This window comes from Mangifera indica, chromosome 18 (assembly GCF_011075055.1).
Source record: "Mangifera indica cultivar Alphonso chromosome 18, CATAS_Mindica_2.1, whole genome shotgun sequence".
Taxonomy (NCBI): domain Eukaryota; kingdom Viridiplantae; phylum Streptophyta; class Magnoliopsida; order Sapindales; family Anacardiaceae; genus Mangifera; species Mangifera indica.
In genome coordinates this window covers 285,241-310,010 of record NC_058154.1, presented here as the reverse complement: position 1 = coordinate 310,010, position 24,770 = coordinate 285,241, and the positions used below count along the sequence as shown (strand labels likewise).

The 24,770-nt window shown below is 33.9% G+C and overlaps 4 protein-coding genes and 1 pseudogene across 5 annotated transcripts; all 5 read right to left on the bottom strand.

Moving 5' to 3' along the window:
* Positions 1-1,367: 1,367 nt before the first annotated feature.
* On the bottom strand, positions 1,368-8,110 carry LOC123202210 (annotated as a pseudogene).
* A 528-nt stretch (positions 8,111-8,638) lies between these two features.
* Positions 8,639-12,489, bottom strand: LOC123201893 (probable E3 ubiquitin-protein ligase LOG2). The gene is made up of 3 exons (XM_044617468.1): positions 11,788-12,489; positions 9,483-9,978; positions 8,639-9,021 (listed from the first exon to the last, which is right to left on the bottom strand). The coding sequence occupies exons 1-3, from the start codon at positions 12,276-12,278 to the stop codon at positions 8,908-8,910; spliced, it is 1,101 nt and encodes a 366-aa protein (XP_044473403.1). The 5' UTR covers positions 12,279-12,489; the 3' UTR covers positions 8,639-8,907.
* Positions 11,856-19,365, bottom strand: LOC123202209 (probable aquaporin PIP2-1). The gene is made up of 5 exons (XM_044618044.1): positions 19,053-19,365; positions 18,192-18,487; positions 17,580-17,720; positions 17,426-17,496; positions 11,856-12,338 (listed from the first exon to the last, which is right to left on the bottom strand). The coding sequence occupies exons 1-5, from the start codon at positions 19,363-19,365 to the stop codon at positions 12,317-12,319; spliced, it is 843 nt and encodes a 280-aa protein (XP_044473979.1). The 3' UTR covers positions 11,856-12,316.
* Positions 14,801-16,565, bottom strand: LOC123201894 (V-type proton ATPase subunit G-like). Of its 2 annotated transcripts, none has more exons than XM_044617469.1 (4): positions 16,410-16,565; positions 15,748-15,838; positions 15,324-15,424; positions 14,801-15,135 (listed from the first exon to the last, which is right to left on the bottom strand). In XM_044617469.1, the coding sequence occupies exons 2-4, from the start codon at positions 15,830-15,832 to the stop codon at positions 14,992-14,994; spliced, it is 330 nt and encodes a 109-aa protein (XP_044473404.1). In that variant the 5' UTR covers positions 15,833-15,838; positions 16,410-16,565; the 3' UTR covers positions 14,801-14,991. The 2 variants fall into 2 exon arrangements, with proteins under 2 accessions (XP_044473404.1, XP_044473406.1); XM_044617471.1 differs by having other exon boundaries at positions 16,422-16,474.
* A 1,109-nt stretch (positions 19,366-20,474) lies between the features above and the next one.
* LOC123202078 (aquaporin PIP2-2-like) lies at positions 20,475-21,926 on the bottom strand. The gene is made up of 4 exons (XM_044617801.1): positions 21,540-21,926; positions 21,156-21,451; positions 20,922-21,062; positions 20,475-20,841 (listed from the first exon to the last, which is right to left on the bottom strand). The coding sequence occupies exons 1-4, from the start codon at positions 21,844-21,846 to the stop codon at positions 20,722-20,724; spliced, it is 864 nt and encodes a 287-aa protein (XP_044473736.1). The 5' UTR covers positions 21,847-21,926; the 3' UTR covers positions 20,475-20,721.
* Between the last annotated feature and the right edge of the window lie 2,844 nt (positions 21,927-24,770).

Genomic DNA, 24,770 nt, shown 5'->3' with positions numbered 1-24,770 from the left:
TGTTCCTGCTCTTTTGGTGCTCGAGATCGAGCGAGTTCTTAGGCCAGGTGGAATCGGAGCTATGCTTGTGGGTGTTACTTGTTCGAGCTCAAATGGTTTCTTCTGAGTGCCCATCACATATGAACAACAAAACATTCATGGAATTCATTAAGCATCTTGTGGAGAAAAAACCAGTGGGGTTTGAGAAAAGGACTGTTTATTTGCCCATGTTTATCGACATCGCCTCTAGGAAGCGATTAGTGTATATTGATATCGGGGCAGGGGAGCACCTGAAGCCCCCTGTTAGAAATTGGTTCTTGCCATCGTATCAGGTAGATGGCACGGCATTCAATGTTTATTTTGTCTACCATAACACTTGTGATCCACTGTCCTAGTCAAGAGACCTGGTGTCACCTTTGTTTGTCATCCAGGCCTGGCCGGAAGTAAGACTACTACCTGCCAATGCTAATGTTGTGGAAGATGTCGACCCGTCTGTGGCAGATGAAGGATTTGATTTTCTCCTATGGTTTCAAGAGGCAGTTGGGGTATGCAGACTCTGTGGCATTGAAGATAAATGCAGGAGAGGTGGCACCGAAATTTCTCTCAGAGTTGTTCAAAACTGGAACCATATGCTTTGTCGATGAAATCTTTCTGCGCTGCAGGGAAAGCGGACTGCATGGATATCTTTAAGGGTCTCAGAGGTAGTGGTGTGCATGTGCATCAATGGTGGGAGGGAGGACTAAAACACATTGATATAAAGTCAATAAAAGCACAGTCGGCTTATTATTCTTGTTGAATTTTAGATAGTAATAATAATGGGTTACTTTGCTATTAATTTCATTTCATGCGTACAAAACATAATCATCTTAAGCGTCTAAATTAGAATGCCAAGTGTAAGGGTAAGGGTAGAAGAAGATAATGGTTTGTTTAAATTTGACGTTTGTGTTAAATTTACCGATAATTAACGTTTTATTTTTAAAATGTATTCAAGATCAAACTTATTTTTAAATTGTTCAAGCTTGAGTTCGGTTATGATGTTAAACCCAACTGGGTTTTGAACTCGGTTCGATTCTATAATTAAGTAAAAAATAACGTAATTTTAATGTACATTAATTAAAACGATATTGTTTTAATTTATTTGTATTAAATTTTGTCAAGTTTGCATGCTCAAAAATATTTACCTCTTAAGTTTGAGCTCGAATTTGAGTTTGTTTGAGCCAAGTTTATTTTAAATTTATTTGAGTTAAACTTATTTATTCGAATTCAGTCAGGATCCAAATTGATGTTGATTGTAGATGCACAATTCAGTGCTTTTACCAAGGTATCAAGGGGGCTAACTTGAGCATAAAATATAAATAATTATACTGGGAATGAACAAAACCAGCATTAAAAGGCTAGGAAATTTTCTGAAGCAAACCAAACATAAACTTCATATTATATTTCATATGATAAAAATTATGAGGAATTGCCTCAAGGCACAAGCACCGGCTTATATATATAAAAGTCTGGAACATTGCCAGCAGTTTATCTTTGCCATAGCTCACTGCCTTTACTAGAAAAGGCAGGAAATTCCTAAGCGGAAAGAAATGAAATAGTAAAGAAGATAGATTATATTGAAGATAGGAATACTAGAGAAAGGCAACAAACCACTATACATAAAATCAGTGCCAGCAACATATGTTGTTTTCATTCCTCCTGTCCATTGACCTTAATCTCCAAAAGCCTTTCAACTCGTTGTCTGCAAACTGGACACCGATTTGTTTAGAACCATAGAACCTTTGCACATCTACAACACATACACTGCACCACAAGAAAGGCCACAAAAGGCAAATGGGATATAAACAAAGCTACTGGAGATCGAGTCATTCTATTTACTTCTGCTTCTAGTTCTCTAAACCTTTCAATAAGCAAGTTGACTTCTTACTTAACAGTTTGCTATATACAAGTACTGATATACCGCATGTGAATTGTACTATATTAAAACAATTTTATCACGCAATTGCTTGTCATACAATTAGAGGAATAGCCAAATAATACTTTGAGAAACATTTAACAGTTAATGTTAAATTAACAATTTGACTTGCATCAGCCATATTTCATGTATAAATGTTTTATAAATATCAGAATGATGAACGCAAACCTAACCACAAGAAAATGGAGAACTATAATAGACAAGCAGGGATTGCAAACAATGATAGAACAATTCTTAACTGGGAAAATATCAAAATTATAGAATGAGATGAAAACAAAAATGTGTACCATGTGTCTGCAGGGAAGCACAGTTGTGTCTCGCAGTTCTGATAGGCAAACGACACATTCTTTTCCTGGGACAACATCACTTTCAACAGAATTCCCAAGCCCATATATCTCTTGCAGCTCATACCTCAAATTGTTCACCCACAAAATTTGCTTCACTACTCTGACCTGGTATTCACCTTTCTCTTTCTCAAATACTGCCTGTGTTAACTGAGAATTTGTGGGTCCCGGAATAGAGTTTCCATCAGATCCATTCTGGTTAGCAGGGACTGCCTCTGCCTTCACAAGAAGAGGATAGACATCCATGTTGCCCTCTTTCAGTAGCTGAGAGCTCTGCCTCCTTAAATATTGAAAAGTCAATCCCTGATCCAGATGGCTGTCTGAACTTCTGACCGAGGCCTACTTGAAAATTAACAGTTGCTGGTGCAAGAATGTTTTCCTTTGTTGGTGTCAGGTTACAGCCTTCACCTTCTTCAGCAAAGAAAATGACTGTGATACTGTTTGCAAGGGAAATAAAGTTCTTGTTAGAACAAAATCATACATCATGAAGAAAAATAGAAAATGTAACTTCACAAAGAACATAGTAATTGCGATTTTGACAGTACATCACACAACATCAACATAAAGAATTGCTTCTACAGAAAACAACATGCATTCTACAAGAACTGAAATTTATGAACAAAAAAAGTGATGTGCTCCAGAATATGTGTAACATCCTAGCCACTATTAAAATATTGTGAATTTATCTCCACCCACCTATCAAATAATGGGGCTAAGAGCAACTCCCTCAGAGCGAGCCCCTCTTAGTTCAAACTCAAGACTTCATCCTTGGAAACTAAGTAGGAGTAACAATCAGGCTAGTAGTAGTGACGTACATCATCAAAATGATGCTTAAGTTTCCCAAAAGACTTTTTACAAATCTTGTTTACATGAACACCAAAAATCACCTGCTTCACACACAACATCTCATTTTACTGGAATTTGAAATGTCTAAGATAAAAATTTTGTGAACTGATCTGCTTCCAGGGCTTAACACATCTAGTAAAATTTTTTTCTACCAATTTCTTTTTTTAAACAAATAGATGAGAGAGAGGTTACAAAAATCATCATCATTTCATACTCCCATACAATAGCTTTGTTTCCTTCTCTACAAAACCAAGCCATTTTCTCTGGTCTAATTAAAACCATAATCCTTGAAGCTATTGATTAGAGAATCAACAGACTGCCACAACTTGACTTGTGCTGATCTTGGACCTACAAGAAGCACTAGTCACCAAAGTTGGCAAATTTACCTGAGCAACCAACCATCTATCAAATTGAAAAAGTCTAATCATGAAAATGGGATTCTCTACGAAAGCCAGCAGATGATATTTGCCAAGCCTTTATATTATGACAAAATAATAATCATGCTCCCATATCAAACAACCAGGTATATGGGTAGTCAACTCTCACACCTGGACCAATTAGAAGAAAGTGTTTTTTATCCTATCAGACAAACCAAGACCTGAGATAAAGATAACCCAAACTGAATCTCAAGTCCTAACAAGAATCTAAAAGTTAAATATTCAGTGCCTTTGACCTTTTATCATATTATAACTTCATTCAAAACATGAATGCTTCGTATAACCTACATCATCTCAACAAATATTCACTCTAATGATACGCTGCAATTTGTGAAATTTTGCATTTCTAACTGATCTACTTTCTAAACATTGGATTACAAATAAAGAAAATTTTTAGTCTAACAGCATACAGGATTTATGGACAACGAAACTACTACAAGTAGATTATTAGAACTTGATATTAATAATGAATGACTGAAATATGCTTCCAAGGTTCAGCCAGTCCAACAAATGTAGTGGCTGTAATACAAACAAATTCTTCAATCACTTCTTTAAGATCACACATAGAGGAAACCCAGTTTTTCACTCATTATAAAAGTTGATTCTATTCAGTTAAAAGAACATATTTATTATCTCCACGAAAATAAAATTTTTTCCGCTATCCAACTTCCCATCAGCACACACGTTCCCTACTCAAACTACTAACTTGGCACAATAACAATCTTCTTCATGCGCTGAAATATCTGATTTTGAACATAAGCGAGCAGGGTTTTTCATTTAAAAAAAAAAAACCCTCTCTACACATATCCTCCATGACTAATGCATGTATTAATCAATTAATAATATTCATGAGAAAAATAAAAAATAGAAGTGAAAGTACAGCCATCACATCAATTAATAATATTCATTTTCTTCTTTTAGTTTAAAAACTAATTTTTCTTTTTCTAAATTAAGTTTTAAAAATCCATTTTTTTTCTGGAAATCCAATTACTTTCTTTGACGACGGTCATCCAACAATAAAAGAGTTGTCGTCCAGAGATTGTTTTCTAGACAACAATTATCGTCCAAATATGACAACCATTATCCAGATCTCTGAATGATAAAATATCATCTATTTTGGAAGAGAGAGAGTTGTTCAAATTAGACGATAAGTGTCGTCCCCACTAAACAATACTAACTTACAAAATTCAAACTCTTGGTTTAATACTGGTGAATATTTTATTCATTAGTTTGAAGAAAATAGAAAATTATCTATTTCCAGCTTATCGGAGTTGTATAGGAAAAGAGTGATTATAAGAATGATTTACCAAATAAAAAACGATAAGAATGAGCGCAAGACAACAAGCTGATGTTAATTGAGGGAAGGCATGGATTTTAGTAACACAAAGGGCACAATATATACCTTGAAGATAAAATTACAAACAGGTGATCGTGGGCTATGAAAAATATCTAGTACACTCAGTCAGATGTATTTTGGTGAGGAATTTTCAAATATTTGAGTAGTTTAGTTTTAGAACCCTAAGTTAAAAACTGAATCATACATGAGACCCCACCCTAATTTGCTTATATTCATCCTGTCTTTGACAATAGTTGGCTTGAGGTTGGTATTGAGAAACTATAAAAATCCAGAAGGTTGGAAGACCATAAAAATCCAGCAAGAGAGAATAATCTGAGTAACCTTAGAAAACTAGGAACATGGCAATCAGATGTAGCATCTGTCAGATAATTTGGGCATAATAAGAGGAGTTGTAAGAACAATCCCTTGAACTTGAAGAAACAGAAGATAAACCTTCTTCATATTTTCTCTACAATTGCAATTTAAACTTTTACCCAAGTTGTAATTCATGTATCCATGAATTTCCTAATTTGCAGAGAGAACAACCAGTATCAATCCCGAAAAGCACTGTGTGTGACTACTCTTCCTTAGTTATATGCTCTAAGTGTCTCTGTCTGTGTTTTATTTTTCTGCCTCTCAATATGTCAATTAGATTAATTACCTTGAAGTCTACTTGACAAAGTTCGACCCCCAAAACTCAAGTCAAGTTTCAAACCTTACTCAACAAACACATAGTTTTTTTTTTAACTCAACGGAGAAGTTTCATCAAGTATAGTCTGAACAATAATAAATCAAACAACACAAGGATCCTAAGAATGGCACAGGAATTATAAGGTCCATGATGAACTCAAATGAGAATCAATCATCTTTAGACGTTTGCGGGACCAATTTAAACATGAAGGAGCTTAATTTTTGACGGTTGTCACATGCTTCAGGAGCATCTGGACAACGTCATACGATATTTTTTCAGTCTCTGCTTTCAGATTCTATTTCAAGCCGCTTCACATTAGCACCACCAGACAGAATCTCCACTACTCTGTTGACGAGCACACAATGAAAGAAAAAGAGGCAGGGTTAACACAAGTATAACAATATATAGTTATCAACTTACAATCTAGCAGCACCAAATGCCTGATATTTGAACTTGAAGCAATGGGATGACAAGATTGAAAATGAGCATTCAAAGTAAACTCCAGTCAATAGTTTTCAGCAATTTCCTTCTCAGCCTCTTCTTTAGCTTGCTTCAAACCGGCCATTTTAGCTAACAACAATAAAAATAATAACACAGAAAACAATGAGAAAATGACAAAAAAGTCTTCCACAAGTTTTTGCATTAAATCACACTCCCATTAAATCCAAAATCTTTAAAATAAATCATTGTGTCTAACACTATAACGGTCATTTGGTTTGCCACGAAAAAAGATTACCTTGGTTATCTATATTTTATTATTTGCATTACCTTGATTTGTTTATAATAAAATATTATAATAATATTATATTATTAGTAATAATGTCACATGTAATAGAAACGATAATTTAATTATCATATCTACTTCAAATATTAAAATGTTATCAATGTACTTTTAATTTTATTATAATTTTTTGGATTAAAATACTCAAACTTTTAATTAATATAACAAATAATATGAAATATATTTTAAAATAATTATATTCAAAGACATTTAAATAAAATTATATTTTAGTATTGTTTTATTACTATCAATTAAACACAATAATTATTTAATAGTTAAAGTAAAAGTGATAATAAGATTACTCTTATATTACTTATCATATCAATCTTAATAATAAAAAATTACTGAAATCTTTTATTATTTATAAACTAAACAAAATAATATAAATAATAACAAATAAAAATATCAAAATAATTTTTATCAACTCTAACCAAACGTTCTCTTAATGTATTATCCATTTATTTTATTCTCATTTACATTATACAATTATGATGATTAGGATAATAACTTGATATTGTGTATTTCTGAAGGGTATACAAAAAATCACATCAGCAATAATAAATTTTTAAAAAAAATTTAGCTCATTTCTACTTGACACAATTTCAAAGAATTTGGAAGATAATTTTCTTCTCCGATGATTGGGCTATAGTGACTGGACTAAACAGAACTAACAACTCCGATGGCAGATTTTCATACATAGGTGGCGTTAGGAACCAAAGCTGCATTAACTATTCTCAGAGTTTTATTTAAATTCATCCAAAAAATGCATCATCGATAATGGATTTGGGATTCTAACTAATGAGAGGGCATTGTATCAAAGTGGGTGGTCAAAAGGTTGAGGGAATGAATCAAATAAGAATTACAAATCAATCTTTGGAAAAGCCACAGTCCAGCATAGGAGAGGCATGAGTTGACAGAATGGTTTGTAAAAATTGATGGTCTAATCAAATCAATCAATTATGAAGTAAACCATGAAAGAATGAATAAGTCACAGCCATATATAAGACTTGAACAAACTTAAAATTACCAAAAATCATTGCAGGAACAACAATTTATCTGTTCACAATAACGCTGATAAATTTCAAAACAATCTGACAATCTCCACAAACGCGAAGATTCTTCGCTATCCGTATAACTGTACCAGGGACACACATTTAAGCATCCCATAAGCCACAGCCACCCTCTCACTAAGCCAAAACAGCTGCTTTTCCTTCTCTTGCTGTTCCATGTCAAATAATACATAGCTGGTAGGTATCAGGAATATAACCTCTTCTCACTTCACCATCCAACTTTTTAAACAGCCCAAAAATCTCATCCTTCCAAGGATGATAAGGCTCCCCAGCATGAAAAACTTGGCTTTCCTTTCCAGTGTTGAAGCAACTGTATCCCGGCTCCTTTTTCATTTCCATGACTGCCATTAACTTTCTCACTTTCGAAACATCCTCCCACATAGCAGCACTGGCATAAACATTTGATAACAATATTTAGGTTGAAAGATCTCTGGGTTTTAAGCTCAATAGCTGATTAGCTACCCTTACTCCCATTTGGGTATTCCCATGGTGCTTGGAAGCACTTAATAAAGCTGCCCATGTAGGTTCATCAGGCTTAAATGGCATTGCTTTAATGACATTCTCAGCCTCAGCAAGATGTCCAGATCGACTAAGAAGATCTAACAAGCATGTGTAGTGTTGTAATGAGGGACTGATCCCATAAACATCAGTCATAGATTTAAAAAGTTTACGGCCACTGCTAACAATTCCTACATGACTACAGGCATAAATCAATCCAACAAAAGTCACTTCATTTCAAAGTTGTTCAAGCTTGAGTTCGACTATAGTATCAAGCCCAACCAAGTTTTAAACTCCGTTCGTACTATAACCGAATAAAAAATGATGTTATTTTAATGCATATTGATCAAAACAATATTGTTTTAGTTTATTCGTATTAAATTTTGTCCAAGTTCATGAGCTTGACAAGCTAAACACCTCTCAAGCTCAAAAATATTTAACTCTTAGGTTCAAGTTCATTTCAACCAAGTTTGTTTCGCACTTATTCAAGTCAAACTTGTTTTCGAGTATGAACAAACTTGACTTAAATTCAACCTTAATTGGTATCCAAATTGATACTTGTTATAAATGCATAATTCATTGCTTTTACACAGGCAGGTATCAAGGGGCTGACTTGATCATAAAATATAAATAAATATTATAACAGAATGAACAAAACCAGCATAAAAAGGTTTGGAAATTTTCTGAAGCAAACCAAACATAAACTTCATATTATATTTCATATGATAAAAATTACGAGGAATTGCCTCAAGGCACAAGCATTGTCTTACATATAATTCTGGTGCATTGCCAGCAGTTTATCTTTGCCATAACTCATTGCCTTTACTAGAAAGGCAGGAAATTCCTAAGCAGAAGAAATGAAATAGTAAAGAAGATTATATTGAAGATGGGAATACTAGAGAAACGCGACAAACCACTATACATAAAATCAGTGCCAGCAACATATATTGTTTTCATTCCTCCGGTCCATTGACCTTAATCTCCAAAAGCCTTTCAACTGGTTGTCTGCAAATTGGACACCGATTTGTTTGGAACCTCAGAACCTTTGCACATCCACTACACATACACTGCACCACAAGAGAGGCCACAAAAGCAAATGCGTCATAAACAAATCTACTGGAGATTGAGTCATTCTATTTACTTCTGCTTCTAGTTCTCTAAATCTTTCAATAAGCAAGTTGGACTGCTTACTCGAACAGTTTGCTGTATACAGGTACTGATATAGCGCATGTGAATTGTACTATATTAAAACAATCTTATCACGCAATTGCTTTTCATACAATTAGAGGAATAGCCAAATAATACTTTGAGAAACATTTAACAGTTATTGTTAAAATCAACAATTTGACTTGCATCAACCATATTTCATGTAAATATGTTCTATAAATATCAGAATGATGAAGGCAAACCTAAACACAAGAAAATGGAGAACTATCATAGACAAGCAGGGATTGGAAACCATGATAGAACAATTCTTAACTGGGAAAATATCATAATTATAAAATGAGATGAAAATAGAAAAGTGTACCATGTGTCGGCAGGGAAGCACAGTTGTTTCTCGCGGTTCTGATAGGCAAATGACACATTCTTTTCCTGGGTCATTTGCATCAACATCACCTTCAACAGAATTCCCAATCCCATATATCTCTTGCAGCTCATACCTCATACTATTCACCCACAAAATTTGCTTCACTACTCTGACCTGGTATTCACCTTTCTCTTTCTCAAATACTGCCTGTGTTATCTGAGAATTTGTTGGTACCTGAATAGAGTTTCCATCAGATCCATTCTGGTTAGCAGGGACTGCCTCTGCCTTCACAGCAAGAGGATAGACATCCATGTTACCCTCTTTCAGTAGCTCTGCCTCCTCAAATATTGAAAAGTTAATCCCTGTTCCAGATGGCTGTCTGAACTTCTGACCGAGGCCTACTGGAAAATTAACAGTCACTGGTGCAAGAATGTTTTCCTTTGTTGGTGTCAGGTTACAGTCTTCACCTTCTTTAGCAAAGAAAGTGACAGTGATACTGTTTGCAAGGGACATAGAGTTCTTGTTAGAACAAAATCATACAACAAGAAGAAACATAGAAAATGCAACTTCACAAAGAACAAAGTAATTGCGATTTTGACAGTACAATATACAAAATCAACATAAAGAATTACTTCTACAGAAAACAACATGCATACTACAAGAACTGAAGTTTATGAACAAAAAAGTGATGTGCTCCAGAATATGCGTAACATCCTAGCCACTATTAAGATATTGTGAATTTATCTCCACCCACCGATCAAATAATTGGGTTAAGAGCAACTCCCTCAGATCGAGCCCCTCTTAGTTCAAACTAGAGACTTCATCCTTGGAAACAAAGTGGGAGTAACAATCAGGCTAGTAGTAGTGACGTACATCATCAAAATGATGCTTAAGGTTCCCAAAAGACTTTTTACAAATCTTGTTTACATGAACACCAAAAATCACCTGCTTCACACACAACATCTCATTTTACTAGAATTTGAAATGTCTAAGATAAAAATTTTGTGAACTGATCAGCTTCCAGGGCTTAACACATCTAGTAAAATTTTTTTCTACCAATTTCTTTTTTTAAACAAATAGATGAGAAAGAGGTTACAAAAATCATCATGAGTTCATACTCCCATACAATAGCTTTGTTTCCTTCTCTACAAAACCAAGCCATTTTCTCTGGTCTAATTAAAACCATAATCCTTGGAAATACTGATTAGAGAATCAACAGACTGCCACAACTTGACTTGTGCTGATCTTGGACCTACAAGAATGACTAGTTACCAAAGTTGGCAAATTTACCTGAGCAACCATCTATCAAATTGAAAAAGTCTAATCATGAAAATGGGATTCTCTACGAAAGCCAGCAGATGATATTTGCCAACCTTTATATTATGACAAAATAATAATCATGCTCCCATGTCAAACAACCAGGTATATGGGTATTCAACTCTCACACCTGGACCAATTAGAAGAAAGTGTTTCTAATCCTATCAAACAAACCAAGATCTGATAAAGATAACACAAACTGAATCTCAAGTCCTAACAAGAATCTAAAAGTTAAATATGCAGTGCCTTTGACCTTTTATCGTATTATAACTTCATTCAAAACATGAATGCTTCGTATACCCTACATCATCTCAACAAATATTCACTCCAATGATTCGCTGCAATTTGTGAAATTTTGCATTTCTAACTGATTTACTTTCTGAACATTGGATTACAAATAAAGAAAATGTTTAGTCTAAAAGCATACAAGATTTATGGACAACGAAACTACTAGAAGTAGATTATTAGAACTTGATATTACTAATGAATGACTGAAATATGCTTCCAAGGTTCAGCCAATCCAATAAATGTAGTGGCTGTAATACAAACAAATTCTTCAATCACTTCTTTAAGATCACACATAGAGGAAACCCACTTTTTCAGTCATTATAAAAGTTGATTCTATTCAGTTAAAAGAACATATTTATTATCTCCACGAAAATAAAATTTTTTCTGCTATCCAACTTCCCATCAGCACACACGTTCCCTACTCAAACTACTAACTTGGCACAATAACAATCTTCTTCATGCGCTGAAATAACTGATTTTGAACATAAGCGAGGAGTGTTTTTCATTTTAAAAAAAAAAACCTCTCTACACATATCCTCCATGAATAATGCACGTATTAATCAATTAATAATATTCATGAGAAAAATAAAAAAATAGTAGTCAAAGTACAGTCATCAGATGAGACAATAAATAAAAAGAATTCAAAAAAAGGAAAATTCAGAAACAAATCTAGAGCTTTGATTATTTTTTATTTAGTTACCTGCCAGCAACAGTAGCATCAAACGTGAATGAAACCAAGAAGCTTCCAGGATTTTCCTCATCAGTTTCAAGCTTCAAACTTTCCTTCTTCAAATTCACATCGTTCCGTATCGTAACCGCCTTTTGGTACTCCACGTACGGCTGCGGAGCCGACGCCATGGGCCCGCACGGGTACCTCCAGTTTCCGAGGTCCACATGACCAGTTCCACGATCATGGTGATCGTACTGCGCAGGAAGCGGCACCGGCATGGCTGGCGGATGCGGTGGATGGTAGCGTTGATACTGGTAGTACTGCGGTGGAAGGTTAGGATTGTTATTATCCGGATACTGCTGCTCCGGGTAGGGCGTCACCGCCGCGAACACATAGCGATTTGCCGAAATTTCATGATGAGGCGGTGTGAGTGGCGGTTGCGGTGGCGGTGGTGGCGGATGATTACGTCGACTTCCGTGTCTACGGCGGCCGTTACCACTTGTGCTACCGATGTTTCCCATTTCTTGAGAAACTCTTTTCTAAAGGGAAGATATAATAACTAAGGTGAACGAAACGGTATCGTTTAGTTGCAATAAAATGAAGGTGACATGGATAGATAAAGAAGAGAAAGAAGCTGAGAGAAATGATTTAGAGGAAGAAGAAAGAAAGAAAGAAACAGAATCTTTGGATGGGGTTGCGTAAAGCTCCACCCATGCCACCATTGGTGTTGGACACAGATTATGTAATAATGTAAAGTGGCCATTTTTTAATTAAAAATATATAAATAAATAAATAAATATTTTATTATAAAATTACATTAAATCTATATATTAATAATAAGATGATTTTATACCTAATACATAATTTATTATATGATTTTAAATTAATAATAATTTATATATTAATGATATCGTGACAAATGCTTTTGAATATCAGACAGATTTGAATAAAAGAATTGTTCATAAATTTTTGGCCTAAGGTTCAAAATTTCATTATAAATAGTGAAATATTCATTAGAATTTCAAACCCAAAAAAAATTGAAAAGCTATTTTTAAAATTATATAATAGACTCAAAAATTTTTATGGGTTTAAACTTATTTAAATAAATTGTACTTAATTTAATAGGCTTGATTGATAAACCTAGAAATATGTTCTTTATTTGGCCTACACCTGTTGTGCACTAACTAAAGCATCTCTTAACATGGCATGTTCCTTTAATAACTTAACAATAATAAGATAGGATAGGACAAATCCTTAAGAATTTAACAGATTTTATTTTAGTCATCTTTTAAAATGTTCTAATGATAACCTTATCCAAACCAATAAAAAATAGGCAACTATAAAATTCCAATTCCTGTATTATACTTTATATTAAATAATTTAGTCAGTCAAAATTATACTGACCTCCACTAAGAGCAAGTAGCTGTTGTCCTTTGAATGTGCTCGAACCTCTGCATATTACATTATAAAATTCATAAGCATTTCTTCCCTAGAATTTTCATTCCAACTTGCAATATTCTGGGTTAAAAATTAGTTGATTTTGAACAATGATGTTACCTCTTGGTGCAATATGGTTGGGAGAATTATGCATTTTAAGCACGTTGGAGTTACATAGGAGAAAGGTAATGACAAGAACAAAAGCAAGACAGCAACATGCTGGTGTTGAATGGGTCACTACAGTTCCACTTGTCATTCAAGGGAAACTAAATAAGTTCATAGAAGAGGCAAGGTATGTTAGTGTCACTTGGCTAGGTGATGATGATGATGTTTAGGTCAAGGATTTTAGTTACACAAAGCCCAAAACATACACCTTGAAGTTTTTGAACATATCTAGTACCCATGAATTCATTCAATCAGATGTATTTCGATAAAGAACTTTCTGATATTTGAGTAGTTTTTGAACCATAATAAAATTATATGTAGAAACAATGTATACAAATTTATGTATAAACAGTTATTTGTCATTCAGTCACATGGTGATATATACAATATAACTGTTTTAATCCTAAGGGAGCGTTTGATTTGGATAATGTTTTATTACCAAAATAGAAAAATTATATTGAAGGTAGATTACTTAAAAGATTATTGGATATAAATGATTACTATGTTTGATAAAATTTGGTATGTATAAATAATTATTGTGTTTGGTTAAAGGTAATAAAAAATTACTAGTAAATTATTTTACTTAAATGCCCTTGAATATAATTATTTTTAAATATTTTTTATATTATTTGTCATATTAATTAAAAATAAATTTATTTTTGTCTCAAAAAATTAATAAATAATAATATAATTATAATAAAATTAAAATTACTTTAATAATATTTAAATACTTAAGGTGATGGTGGTAATCAGATTACTCTCTATATTACCTATCACGTCAGCATTGGTAATAAACGATTACTGTAATATTTTATTACTGATAACCAAACAAGAGAATAAAAGATAGATTACCGAGATAATCTTCAAAAATTAGAATCAGACAGTCCCTAAATTAAAAAATTGAATCATACATGAGCACCTAATTTGCGTATATTCATCCAGTCCTTGTCAAGTAGAGTTGGCTTGGGGTTGGCGGTGCGAAACTATGGCAACTACACAAACACAGAAAGGTTGGAAGACCATAAAAATCCGGCAAGAGAGAATCATCTGAGCAATCCAAGAAAACTAGGAACATAACAATCTGACGTAGTATCTGTCAAATCGTTGGCCATAATAAGAGGAGTTGTAAGAACAATCGCTTGAACATGAAGAAACAGAAGGTAAGCCTTTTCATATTTTCTCTACAATTGCATTTTAACCTTTTGCCTGAATTGTAATTCATGCATCCATAAATTTCCTAATTTGCAGAGAGAACAACCAGTTTCAATCCAAAAAAGAACTGTGTGTGACCACTATAGTGGATCACAAAAGTAATCCTTAGTTATATGCTCTTAGTGTCTCTGTGTTTTATTTTTCTGCCTTCCAATATGTCAATTATATTAACTAACTTGCAGTCTATTTGACAAAGTTCGACCCAAAACTCAAGTCAAGTTTCAAACCATACCCAACAAACACATAGTTTTTTAACTCACTGGAGAAGTTTTATGAAGTACAATCTGAAAAATACTGAACAATAGATCAAACAATACAAGGATTCTAAGAATGGCACAGGAATTATAAGTTCCATGATGAACTCAAAAGAGAATCAGTCATCTTTAGATGTTCGTAGGACAGATTAAAACATCAAGGAGCTTAATTTTTGACCGTTGTCACATGCTTCAGGAGCATCTGGACAACATCATATGATATTTTTTCAGTCTCTGCTTTCAGGTGACTAATCTTTGCTTCAGTTTCTCTTTCAAGCCGCTTCACATTAGCACCAGAATCTCCACTACTCTGTTGACAAGCGCACAATGAAAGAAGAGAGGCAGGGTTAACACATGTATAACTATATGTAGTTATCAACTTACAATCCAGCAGCACCAAATGCCTGATATTTGAACTTGAAACAATGGGATGACAAGATTGAAAATGAGCATTCAAAGTAATCTCCAATCAATAGTTTTCAGCAACATACAACTTACCTCAGCAACTTTCCTCTGGAAGTCACGCTCCACCTGGGCTCGATATTCAGCAATTTCCTTCTCAGCCTCTTCTTTAGCTTGCTTCAGACGAGCCATTTTAGCTAATAACAAAAAAGATAACACAGAAAACAATGAGAAAATGAGAAAAAAGTCTTCAACAAGTTTTCGCATTAAATTACACTAATTAAAAAAAAGGACTTCGTCCGGCAAAAGTTTTCCAAAAGTAAAATCAGAAAAATTTTGAGATTTGTTACTGAAAAGATTTAACCTGTAAAAGATACAATTAAGAGTTTCATATGTAACAAATCTTTGATATGCAGAATACAGAAAAACCTCTAAATGACATCAATTGTGCACAAATGTATATATGTAATGAGAAATTCATCAAGTTGTACAGATCATTTAAAAGAATCAATATGCTTACCAGTTCTAGCGGCATTGACAATGTGTTGAGCTTCTTGTTCTGCCGCCAGCAATTGCTGAATTCCACCTCCCCTATTAGCTGCCATCCTTAACTGATTTCCAAAACAGAAATGGAAGATCAAAACAATACAATCACATAGTCTGCCAGAAAGATTTTTTATATATATATGTTAAAAATCAAGGGATATCAACAATTTATGGCATTTAATAAGCTAATATTCTATGCAAAGTAACTTCACTGAAAATAACCAAATTTATGGTTAACCTAAATGCAATTCCAAACATAAACGATTTGTTTTATCCTCAAATTCAAATATCCTTTCAGCAATCTCAAATTTTTTGGATTAAGGATCTGATCAGATAACCAGAACTATAACAGTTCAACTGTACATAAAAGAAGAAAATCTTATTGTGAGATCCAAAACATTTAGATTAACAAAATCGGAGAAATCGATCGATCGAAAACAACAATTCAATGGAAAAATTAGACATATAGACGAGAAACAGCGTAATCGAGGGATACACAAGAAGTAATGATCTATGATCAATAAGATCTGAATTCGAAGTTAAGAGTAGTGATAAATTACAACAGAAATATGCAAGAGAGTGTTGGATAGAGAGAGAGAGAGAGAGAGAGGGATGCTGGTACGATAAAGAGGGTACCTGATGAATTACTTTGATTTCTGAGAAGATTGAGTGACGCGCCCGCACCGGAGACCTTGCTTGACTGAGCTAATATTATTGGTAGATGATTCGACCAGACTCCATTTATCTTGTATCCGGTATCCCGGGGCAGATTACTGCTGTAAATTGTTTTTTTTTTTTTAATTAATTTAGTTAAGGATGATTTTGTTATAGTAAAAAAAAACAAAAACAAAAATTGACCGAATATGGTGATTTTAAGCCAAAATTCATTCAAACTTTTTCGAAAATTCACTTAAAATTGATTTTAATGTTTGTATTAATTAAGTGATTTAATTATTTATTTTAAAAGTTACTTTTATTTATTGCATTTGTGGTTTTAAATTTTATATGTGGCCAGAAAATACATGATATTAAGGAATATTAATTGGGCGTATTAGTTTAATGTTTATAAAATTAGTAATTATGTTTAGACTAAGTAATTGTGAGTATTAGAAATTTTAATATTTATACTATTTATTTATTGAATGAGATATTTGAAAAGCGTCATACCTAGAGAGGGCAAATGACAATTTGATAAATACTATACTTATCGGAGTTTTGTGATATTTTTTTAATGTCAAAGATAAATTGATATTTTATATAGTATGATTTAAATATTTTTTATTTTTGAAATTTTTTTGTGATGTATGGTTATGTTTTCCCATGAATTTGCAAATTTAAAAAAGAGTGAGTGGTGGATCATTTATTGGAGATAGAATAGATTATCTCTACACATAGAATGTGTATTAAGTTTTAATTAATTAATTAAGTATTTTAGTTTTGTGTCATTATATGATTAAATGTTATTTTATTATAATAAAAACTATTTAAATATACGATAAAATATTATTTGAATATCTAATTGAATACTTATAACCAGTGAACATAATTGAAATAATAATTATCTCTGATAGTCCCTTTCTTCAACCACAACTAGTAAAATTTATACGACGGATCTGCTCCTGAAGGATTCATGGCCTCTATGATGAGAAGATGCCCTGAGGATGTACTGGTGATACAATGCAGCAAGAGTTGCACCAATGAAAGGTCCTACCCAGAAAATCCACTGCAGCAATAACCAGTTTTTAAGACGTAACGGATCAGAATCGGAATCGAATTGATTCAAAAGTTTAAAAAAGGACTACGTACGTGGTGATGCCAAGCCTGTTTCCGATTGTAAATCACTGCAGCTCCCAAACTTCTAGCCGGGTTTATACCAGTTCCGGTGATCGGAATTGTAGCCAGGTGAACTGTGAACACAGCAAATCCGATGGGTAGTGGCGCCAACACCTTTTAAAACAATAATCAATTAGGGTTTATGTAAAAAATCAATTATACTCAATTATGGAAAGAGATGGCAATTTGGCCTCTAAACCAAGTCTTCGCCCTACCTTATTTTGAATTAAAAGAAAATTTTTTAATAAAAATAAGAATAAAAATATATAGAACTCAAATTCTCATAATTGGAGACAAGACAGAGACTAAGTATATTTCTAACTTATCTCTTATTTGATCGATTTTTTTCTTAATTTATCTCTTCTTTTATATATTTTTTAAATTTTTATATATTTAATTACTTGTAAAACTTTTAAATTATTAAAAGTATATATTTTATTATGATGGAAAGGGGGAGAATAATTTTTCTTATAGGGATACAAAAAAGAAGGAAGAGAAATTTTTTCCATAAGAAGAGAATGGGCTAGTTTTAAGTTGCGAGGACCGGTTGCCATCTCTTATTGTGGAGGAAGATGTGATACATACGGGAACATGTGAATCCCTGGCGTTTCTTTTTGGATCAGTTGCGGCTAAAACAGTGTAGACAAGAATAAAGGTTCCAATAATCTCGGCACCCAATCCTGTTCCGGCATTATAGCCAATGGCCAACGAGTTGGCTCCGCCGCCGTACCTGTCATAGTAACCCTTCTGGAGTGCCTTCACAAGCCCGCAGCCACATATGGCTCCCAAACACTGAGCCATGATGTACGAAATGGCTCGCAGCAATGACACTTTTCTGGCCACGAACAGTCCAAATGTGACTGCAGGATTTATGTGCCCACCTGAACAGCTTTTCAATCACAGTATCCAATTATCCACATGGATGAAAATGACACTATCATGGGTGCGTATGCTCTTGTTGGATGCAGTGTCAAAATTTTTCCAAACTAAACAGAATAAATGGATTGTAAAATTTTTAAGTTAAACTAAATTATTTTAAATTTTAAATCAAATTAAATTAAAAAAATATAATTTATTTTAATTTAAATTATTTATAAATATATATTATTTAATAAAATTAATTGAATTATAAATACAATATATTTATATTTATATATATATAAATGATAAATAAATATTTAAAAAATAAGTTATACTCTTAATTGTTTATTAAAAATTTGTATTTGTCAAATATATATATATATATATATATATATATATATATATATATATATATATATAAAATATTTTTGATTTGATTTGAAAACTATTAAACTGAAAATTATTTTTTAAAAATTTATTAAATTAAATTAAATTATAATTTTTAAATGATTTGAACTGATTTTATCGTATAAACTGAATTATATAAACTCCAAAGGACACCGAATGAGAGAAGGAAAGACTCACCGGATATTCCTGCAGTGCAGTAAACAAGAATGAAGATCATGCCGCCAAAGGCCCAGGCGGTGCCAAGAAGACCAACACCGCTACATCGATTGGCGCCGAGGTTGTTCGTTGGGTCAGTCTGGCTCTTGTCACTAATCACAGTCAACACAGTAACGTACAAGAACAAGAGAGAGGCGATGAACTCGGCGATGATGGCCCTGTAAAATGACCACTTGATGAACTCTTCGGGGTCGATCAACGGCGCCGGTGGTGGGTCGTAGTAGTCCTTTTCATGGAGGTCATTGTGCACGACTACTTCACTGTCGTTGCGCATGATTAGCCCCACAAGAACAATGAAGGACGACTGTGTTCTACAGCCCCACAAGAATCTCAACAGCGTGAAACAATATCCTTTCTGAAATTTTAATGGTTAGCCAAGTGAAAGAAAATGAAATTATACAGAAAGATAATTGGTGTCAGATTTTGAGTTAACTCAGAATAAGAAAATGGGAAGAAATACAGAAACTCCGATATCTTGATATTTTCAAGATGATATCGTTTAACTTCTACTCTATACAAGAGAGTTTAAAACTTTAAATAAAAGTAAAACACAAACTTTTACCCTGCAATTTAGGAAAACAAGTGAAAGACAAGACCAAAAAAAAAAAAAACCAGTAAAATTTGACCCATTCTAGCCTATAAAGACCCGGTAAAACTTTGAAGAATATTTCTCTCTTTGCCAATCCACGTAAATTAGAACCTAGCTATTGGTAGAAAGAAGAAAATAAATCAACGAAGAAACCCGATCAAGATAGTGGATGAAAAGAAAATTAACCCTCTGCCAAATTTTCCATCCATATATCATATTCTATAAAACTATTTATAACAAGTTTTGAATACTAAATTATACAAATAATATATTATTACGTGATTCAAATAATTTTAAATTAAAAATAAAATAATATCTTATTATTAAAGATAACAGCGGTGAATAGGATTAAATGTCTTAACTCTATCTCCGTTCCTATTCCTATAAAAAAACTTTTTTTTATCTCTCTCTCGTCCCTTCCCTATAGATAAAAGGTCTCTCCTCTTCTCCTTCTTATTCTCAAATTCTCCATATTTTTCCCTTCACATCCTTATTTGAAAGAAATATTTATTAAATGTCAAAATATTTATAATTATTCAAAATTTGTATGGATATTTCAATATATAAAATTTTACTAAAACGTAAAAGAAGAGACGGATAGAGATATATTTATCTTTGTCCTCATCTTATCTTCAATTACGAAAATTTTAATTATTTTTATCTTCATTTTTATAAAAGAATTTTTTTCCTGTTTGAAGAGAGGCAAACCTAAAAGCTAATTTTATAAATTAAATTGTTATTACTATCAATAAAATAACTATATATTATTTAAATATTCAAGTAAATGCACATAGTTTTGCTCAATCCAAATATTTGCTATTAATTTTTCACATCAATATTATTAACAAATAGAACAACGCAAAGCAAAGTGAAGTAGATTACAACACACGAGCGCTTTTTAAAACCAGTGCCGGGCACACCAAGGCAACACGATTGACATATTCACCAGAAAATGCATTAATAATTTACAAGTTCCAAACTTTCCCTGCGCCTCTTAATGAAGCAATAATGCTTTGATCCCTGCACCATAACTTGTATAAATTATATGGCGGAGCTGCTTCTGAAGGACCCAAGAGCTTTAGTGGCGGATGCTCTGAGGACGAACTGGTGATAAAATGAAGCAATGGCAGCACCAATGAAAGGTCCAATCCAGAAAATCCACTGCAACAATAACAGATTTTTACATAAGAATCAAGACATGACATAACAAAGGAAAATGATTTAGAGGAAAAAGTGCACACTTGATCATCCCATGCCTTGTCCTGATTGTAAATCACAGCAGCTCCGAAACTTCTAGCCGGGTTTATTCCAGTTCCGGTGACCGGAATGGTAGCCAGGTGAACCATAAGCACAGCGAATCCGATGGGGAGAGGTGCCAAAACCTTTTTAATTACAGCAAATATCAACAATATCAATCAGAATTAAGTTGAAAATCAATTGTATTCGATTGTGAAGTATGATGTGATGATACATACGGGAACATGTGAATCTCTTGCGTTTCTCTTGGGATCAGTTGCAGAGAAAACAGTGTAGACAAGAACAAAAGTTCCAATGATCTCAGCGCCCAACCCAGTTCCGGTGCTGTAGCTGTCGGCCAGCTCGTTGGCCCCGCCGCCGTACCTGTTATAGTAAGCCTTCTGGAATGCCTTAACAAGCCCACAGCCACAAATGGCTCCCAAACACTGAGCCACCATGTACAAAATGGCTCGCACCAGTGACACTTTTCTCGCCAACAACAACCCAAATGTCACTGCCGGGTTAATGTGGCCACCTGAATAATTTTATTAAACACAGAATATTCATTATTTACACAGAAAGTATGAATTTGATAAAGTGTTTATCTTTGATAGAAAACTAACCAGAAATACCGGCAGTGCAGTACACGAGAACGAAGATCATGCCGCCGAAGGCCCAAGCGATGCCAAGAATACCAACGCCGCCACATTGATCAGTGTTAAGGTTGGGGTCGGTCTGGCTCTTGTAACCAATCACGGTCAGTACAGTTATGTACAAGAACAAGAGAGTGGCGATAAACTCAGCTATGATTGCTCTGTAAAATGACCACTTGGTTAACTCTTCAGCGTCGATCAACGGCGCCGGTGGCGGGTCGTGGTAGTCCTTTGCATGGAAGTCGCTGTGCCCACCTACTCCAATGTCCCTGGCCATTGCACTAGAATCAGAATTCAGCAAGAGGAGAGTGAAGAGAAAGTGTGGCGAAGTGGACAATATTTATGGGGAGGAGAGAGGAATGTGTTAGCCTTATAAAAAAAGAATGTGACACGTGTTTCAAATCGGTGTAATGCACCCACCAATCAGAAGACTATAGTGAGCTCTGACGTTGATGAAGCAATTGTGAACAAACCGACCAATTAACATTGATTTACCACCACCGTCCAAACAACTCAATCCGACCGCACAACGCCGTTCACTCTCTCACATAATGCCACGTTTCATTGCGAAACAGCCTCCACCAAACATGTAATTATTTTTTATTTTAATTTAATCTAAAAGCGACCATCATGAATAATCATCCTTGTCTTTCTACGAAAAAAACATCGGCAAAACAGCCTAAACTTTTTCGAATAGATTAGTTCTTGGCTGTCATTCTGCCAAGTAGGTACAAGGGAAAAAACCAAAGCGAAACTGAAACGGGTATCCGATTTTTTATTATGGTTCTACCTATCTTAGAGAGATTGTGGAATCGGCCGGTTCTAATTCTGGTTTTGATTTCGCCTCCTAAAGAATTGAAATCGAATTCAATGATAAAATTTGGATGAGCACAATTCAATTATGAAGCTTGTTCAAAAGAGTATCCTTCTAAACTATCATCCTTGAAGAGCTTTGACCTTGCTGTGATTCACTTGCATGATACCATAGATCGTGTTGTGAGCCTTAAGGTTTGATAGGCCAACATAATCTACCAAAGCTCACATTTGGCGGGTCTTAGTACAATACAACCAGTGATATTTCACGCCTTATCATTTTCACCCTGATAGGACATAACACTGTCCACTGTCACCTATAGGTTAAACGATATTCTCTAATGACCATGTCTGTTTAATATCTAGCAAATATTTACGTTTCATTTAGGTTGCACGTTTTCCATAATACAAATGATTTTTTATAATTTTTAATATTAACAGGATTAACATATACAAATAAATTCAGGGCAGTCTCCATCAGCATATCATGAAATTAAACACAAAACAGGAGAATAAAAAACGCCCACAGATGATTGAAAAAAGATTATGAGTCATCATCATCATCTACTTCGGCGTCCTCTTCAATGATAGTCTCCAAACTGGGAGAATTATAAGTCTTTAATGGGTAGGCAATGAGAGCTGGAGCTACAGCCATCCAAGAATGCAAGTTTTAGTTTCCTTTGCCATGGAAGCACGAGCAAAGAATTCTCTCACAAGGGTTGCGAAAAAGCTTTCTCTTCCTTCAAAATCATGAAAGAAGAGAGATGGAAAGATGTATCGATTTTGCACAAAAGAAAGAGAGAGAGAATTGGAATTATTGAGGAAAATGTCTAGTGAACCCTGTATATAGAGAAAGAATGGAACCGCAAAGAAAATACCAGTCAACCAAGCGATTTACGATGCGCTAGAGTCCATTTATGCAACTGTTTCAACTACTTGGAAGTATCCCAGAGTATTAGACACGTTGTATAAAATAATTCAGCTAACCAACATTCTAGAAATTGTTTCTGAATTGGACAACAAAGGATAAGTTAGAGTGATTACTTTAGCCTAAACTGGAATGTTTCAGCCCAAAATAGTCGTTACAAGTAGGTCGTCAATCAGGTTGACAAGCCTCAATCCGACTGTTCCGTCCGAAAAGATCTTTCATACCGAACAATTTTAGACCCTGAACAGGCCTATAAAAAAAATATACAAATCCATTAAATTATTAGACTTGACGACCTATCCCAAACCCAACCCTAATCTATATGGAATCGTAAAATAGTTAAAAATAAATTATATTCACTTAATTCTACGATAATATATTGTTTTGTTGTTTTAAAATTGCAAAAGATACTTCTACTATTCTTTAAAATTACATATATAAACCACAAACAAGTCTGAAACCCTATTTAATTTAGTGAATCAAACCTGAACCAAAATTCTGATACCGAAATTATCAGACCCAAACCCAACATATTTTTTCGGAGGCGCTTGAACAAGTCAAACCAGATTAACAAAATTGGCTAGCAACATGTCCAACTATCCCACCACAATTTGGGAAATTACATTGTGACCTAAATAGGCATAAACCTCGGAAGTTACATTAGAGCCTATTTTCGACTGAGAATCAAAAAAGAAATCTTAATCAAATGTGTTGCAACAACTAGCACAATCATAATCCTTAGACAAAACTCAACTCATCTCATCAAATGAATTAATATATAGCATTGACAAATTCCAATATTATTACTTATGAATTTGCACAATCCCAAGCAACAGAGTTAATGGTTTATTAATGAATGTAGTTGCAGCCTTAAAAGTGAGACTAGAGTTCTAGTTCACGCTCAAGGCCAGCAACACAGAGATACTGTTGGTGGCTTACTGACCATTAACACAAAACAACAGCTTTGCAGCTGATATGAGACTGGCTAATTGACCACCACAGCCAACAAAAATACTTATAACTTAAAAGTCTAAATTAAGAAACATAAATCAACATAATCAAAGCAAAAACGAGAGTGAAACCATAGTTCTAGCACACTGTTAAAGGCCACAAACACAGAAAAGCCCTGTTCTTGGTGAGCTTACTCACATTCACACAATAAACAGCCAAAGGACTGTTATGAGATTGGTTACTTGGACCTTACAAACATTTGGAACGGCAAAAACAAATCTTATTGCGTGCAAATTTTAGGTTTATTAAAATAAAACACTACAGAGAGGTGTTTCAGCTAAAACTGAAACGGGATATACAGTTTTCCATTAAGTAAGGTGAGGAAAAGTTAAGCTAATATAAGAAAACCCAGCATTAACAGTTAACTATAAAGCTTTTTCCTCATAATGTTTAGGACCATCTCTAATTCGAAAACCTGGTCGTTATCCTAAATTAAAAATTTAATTGCA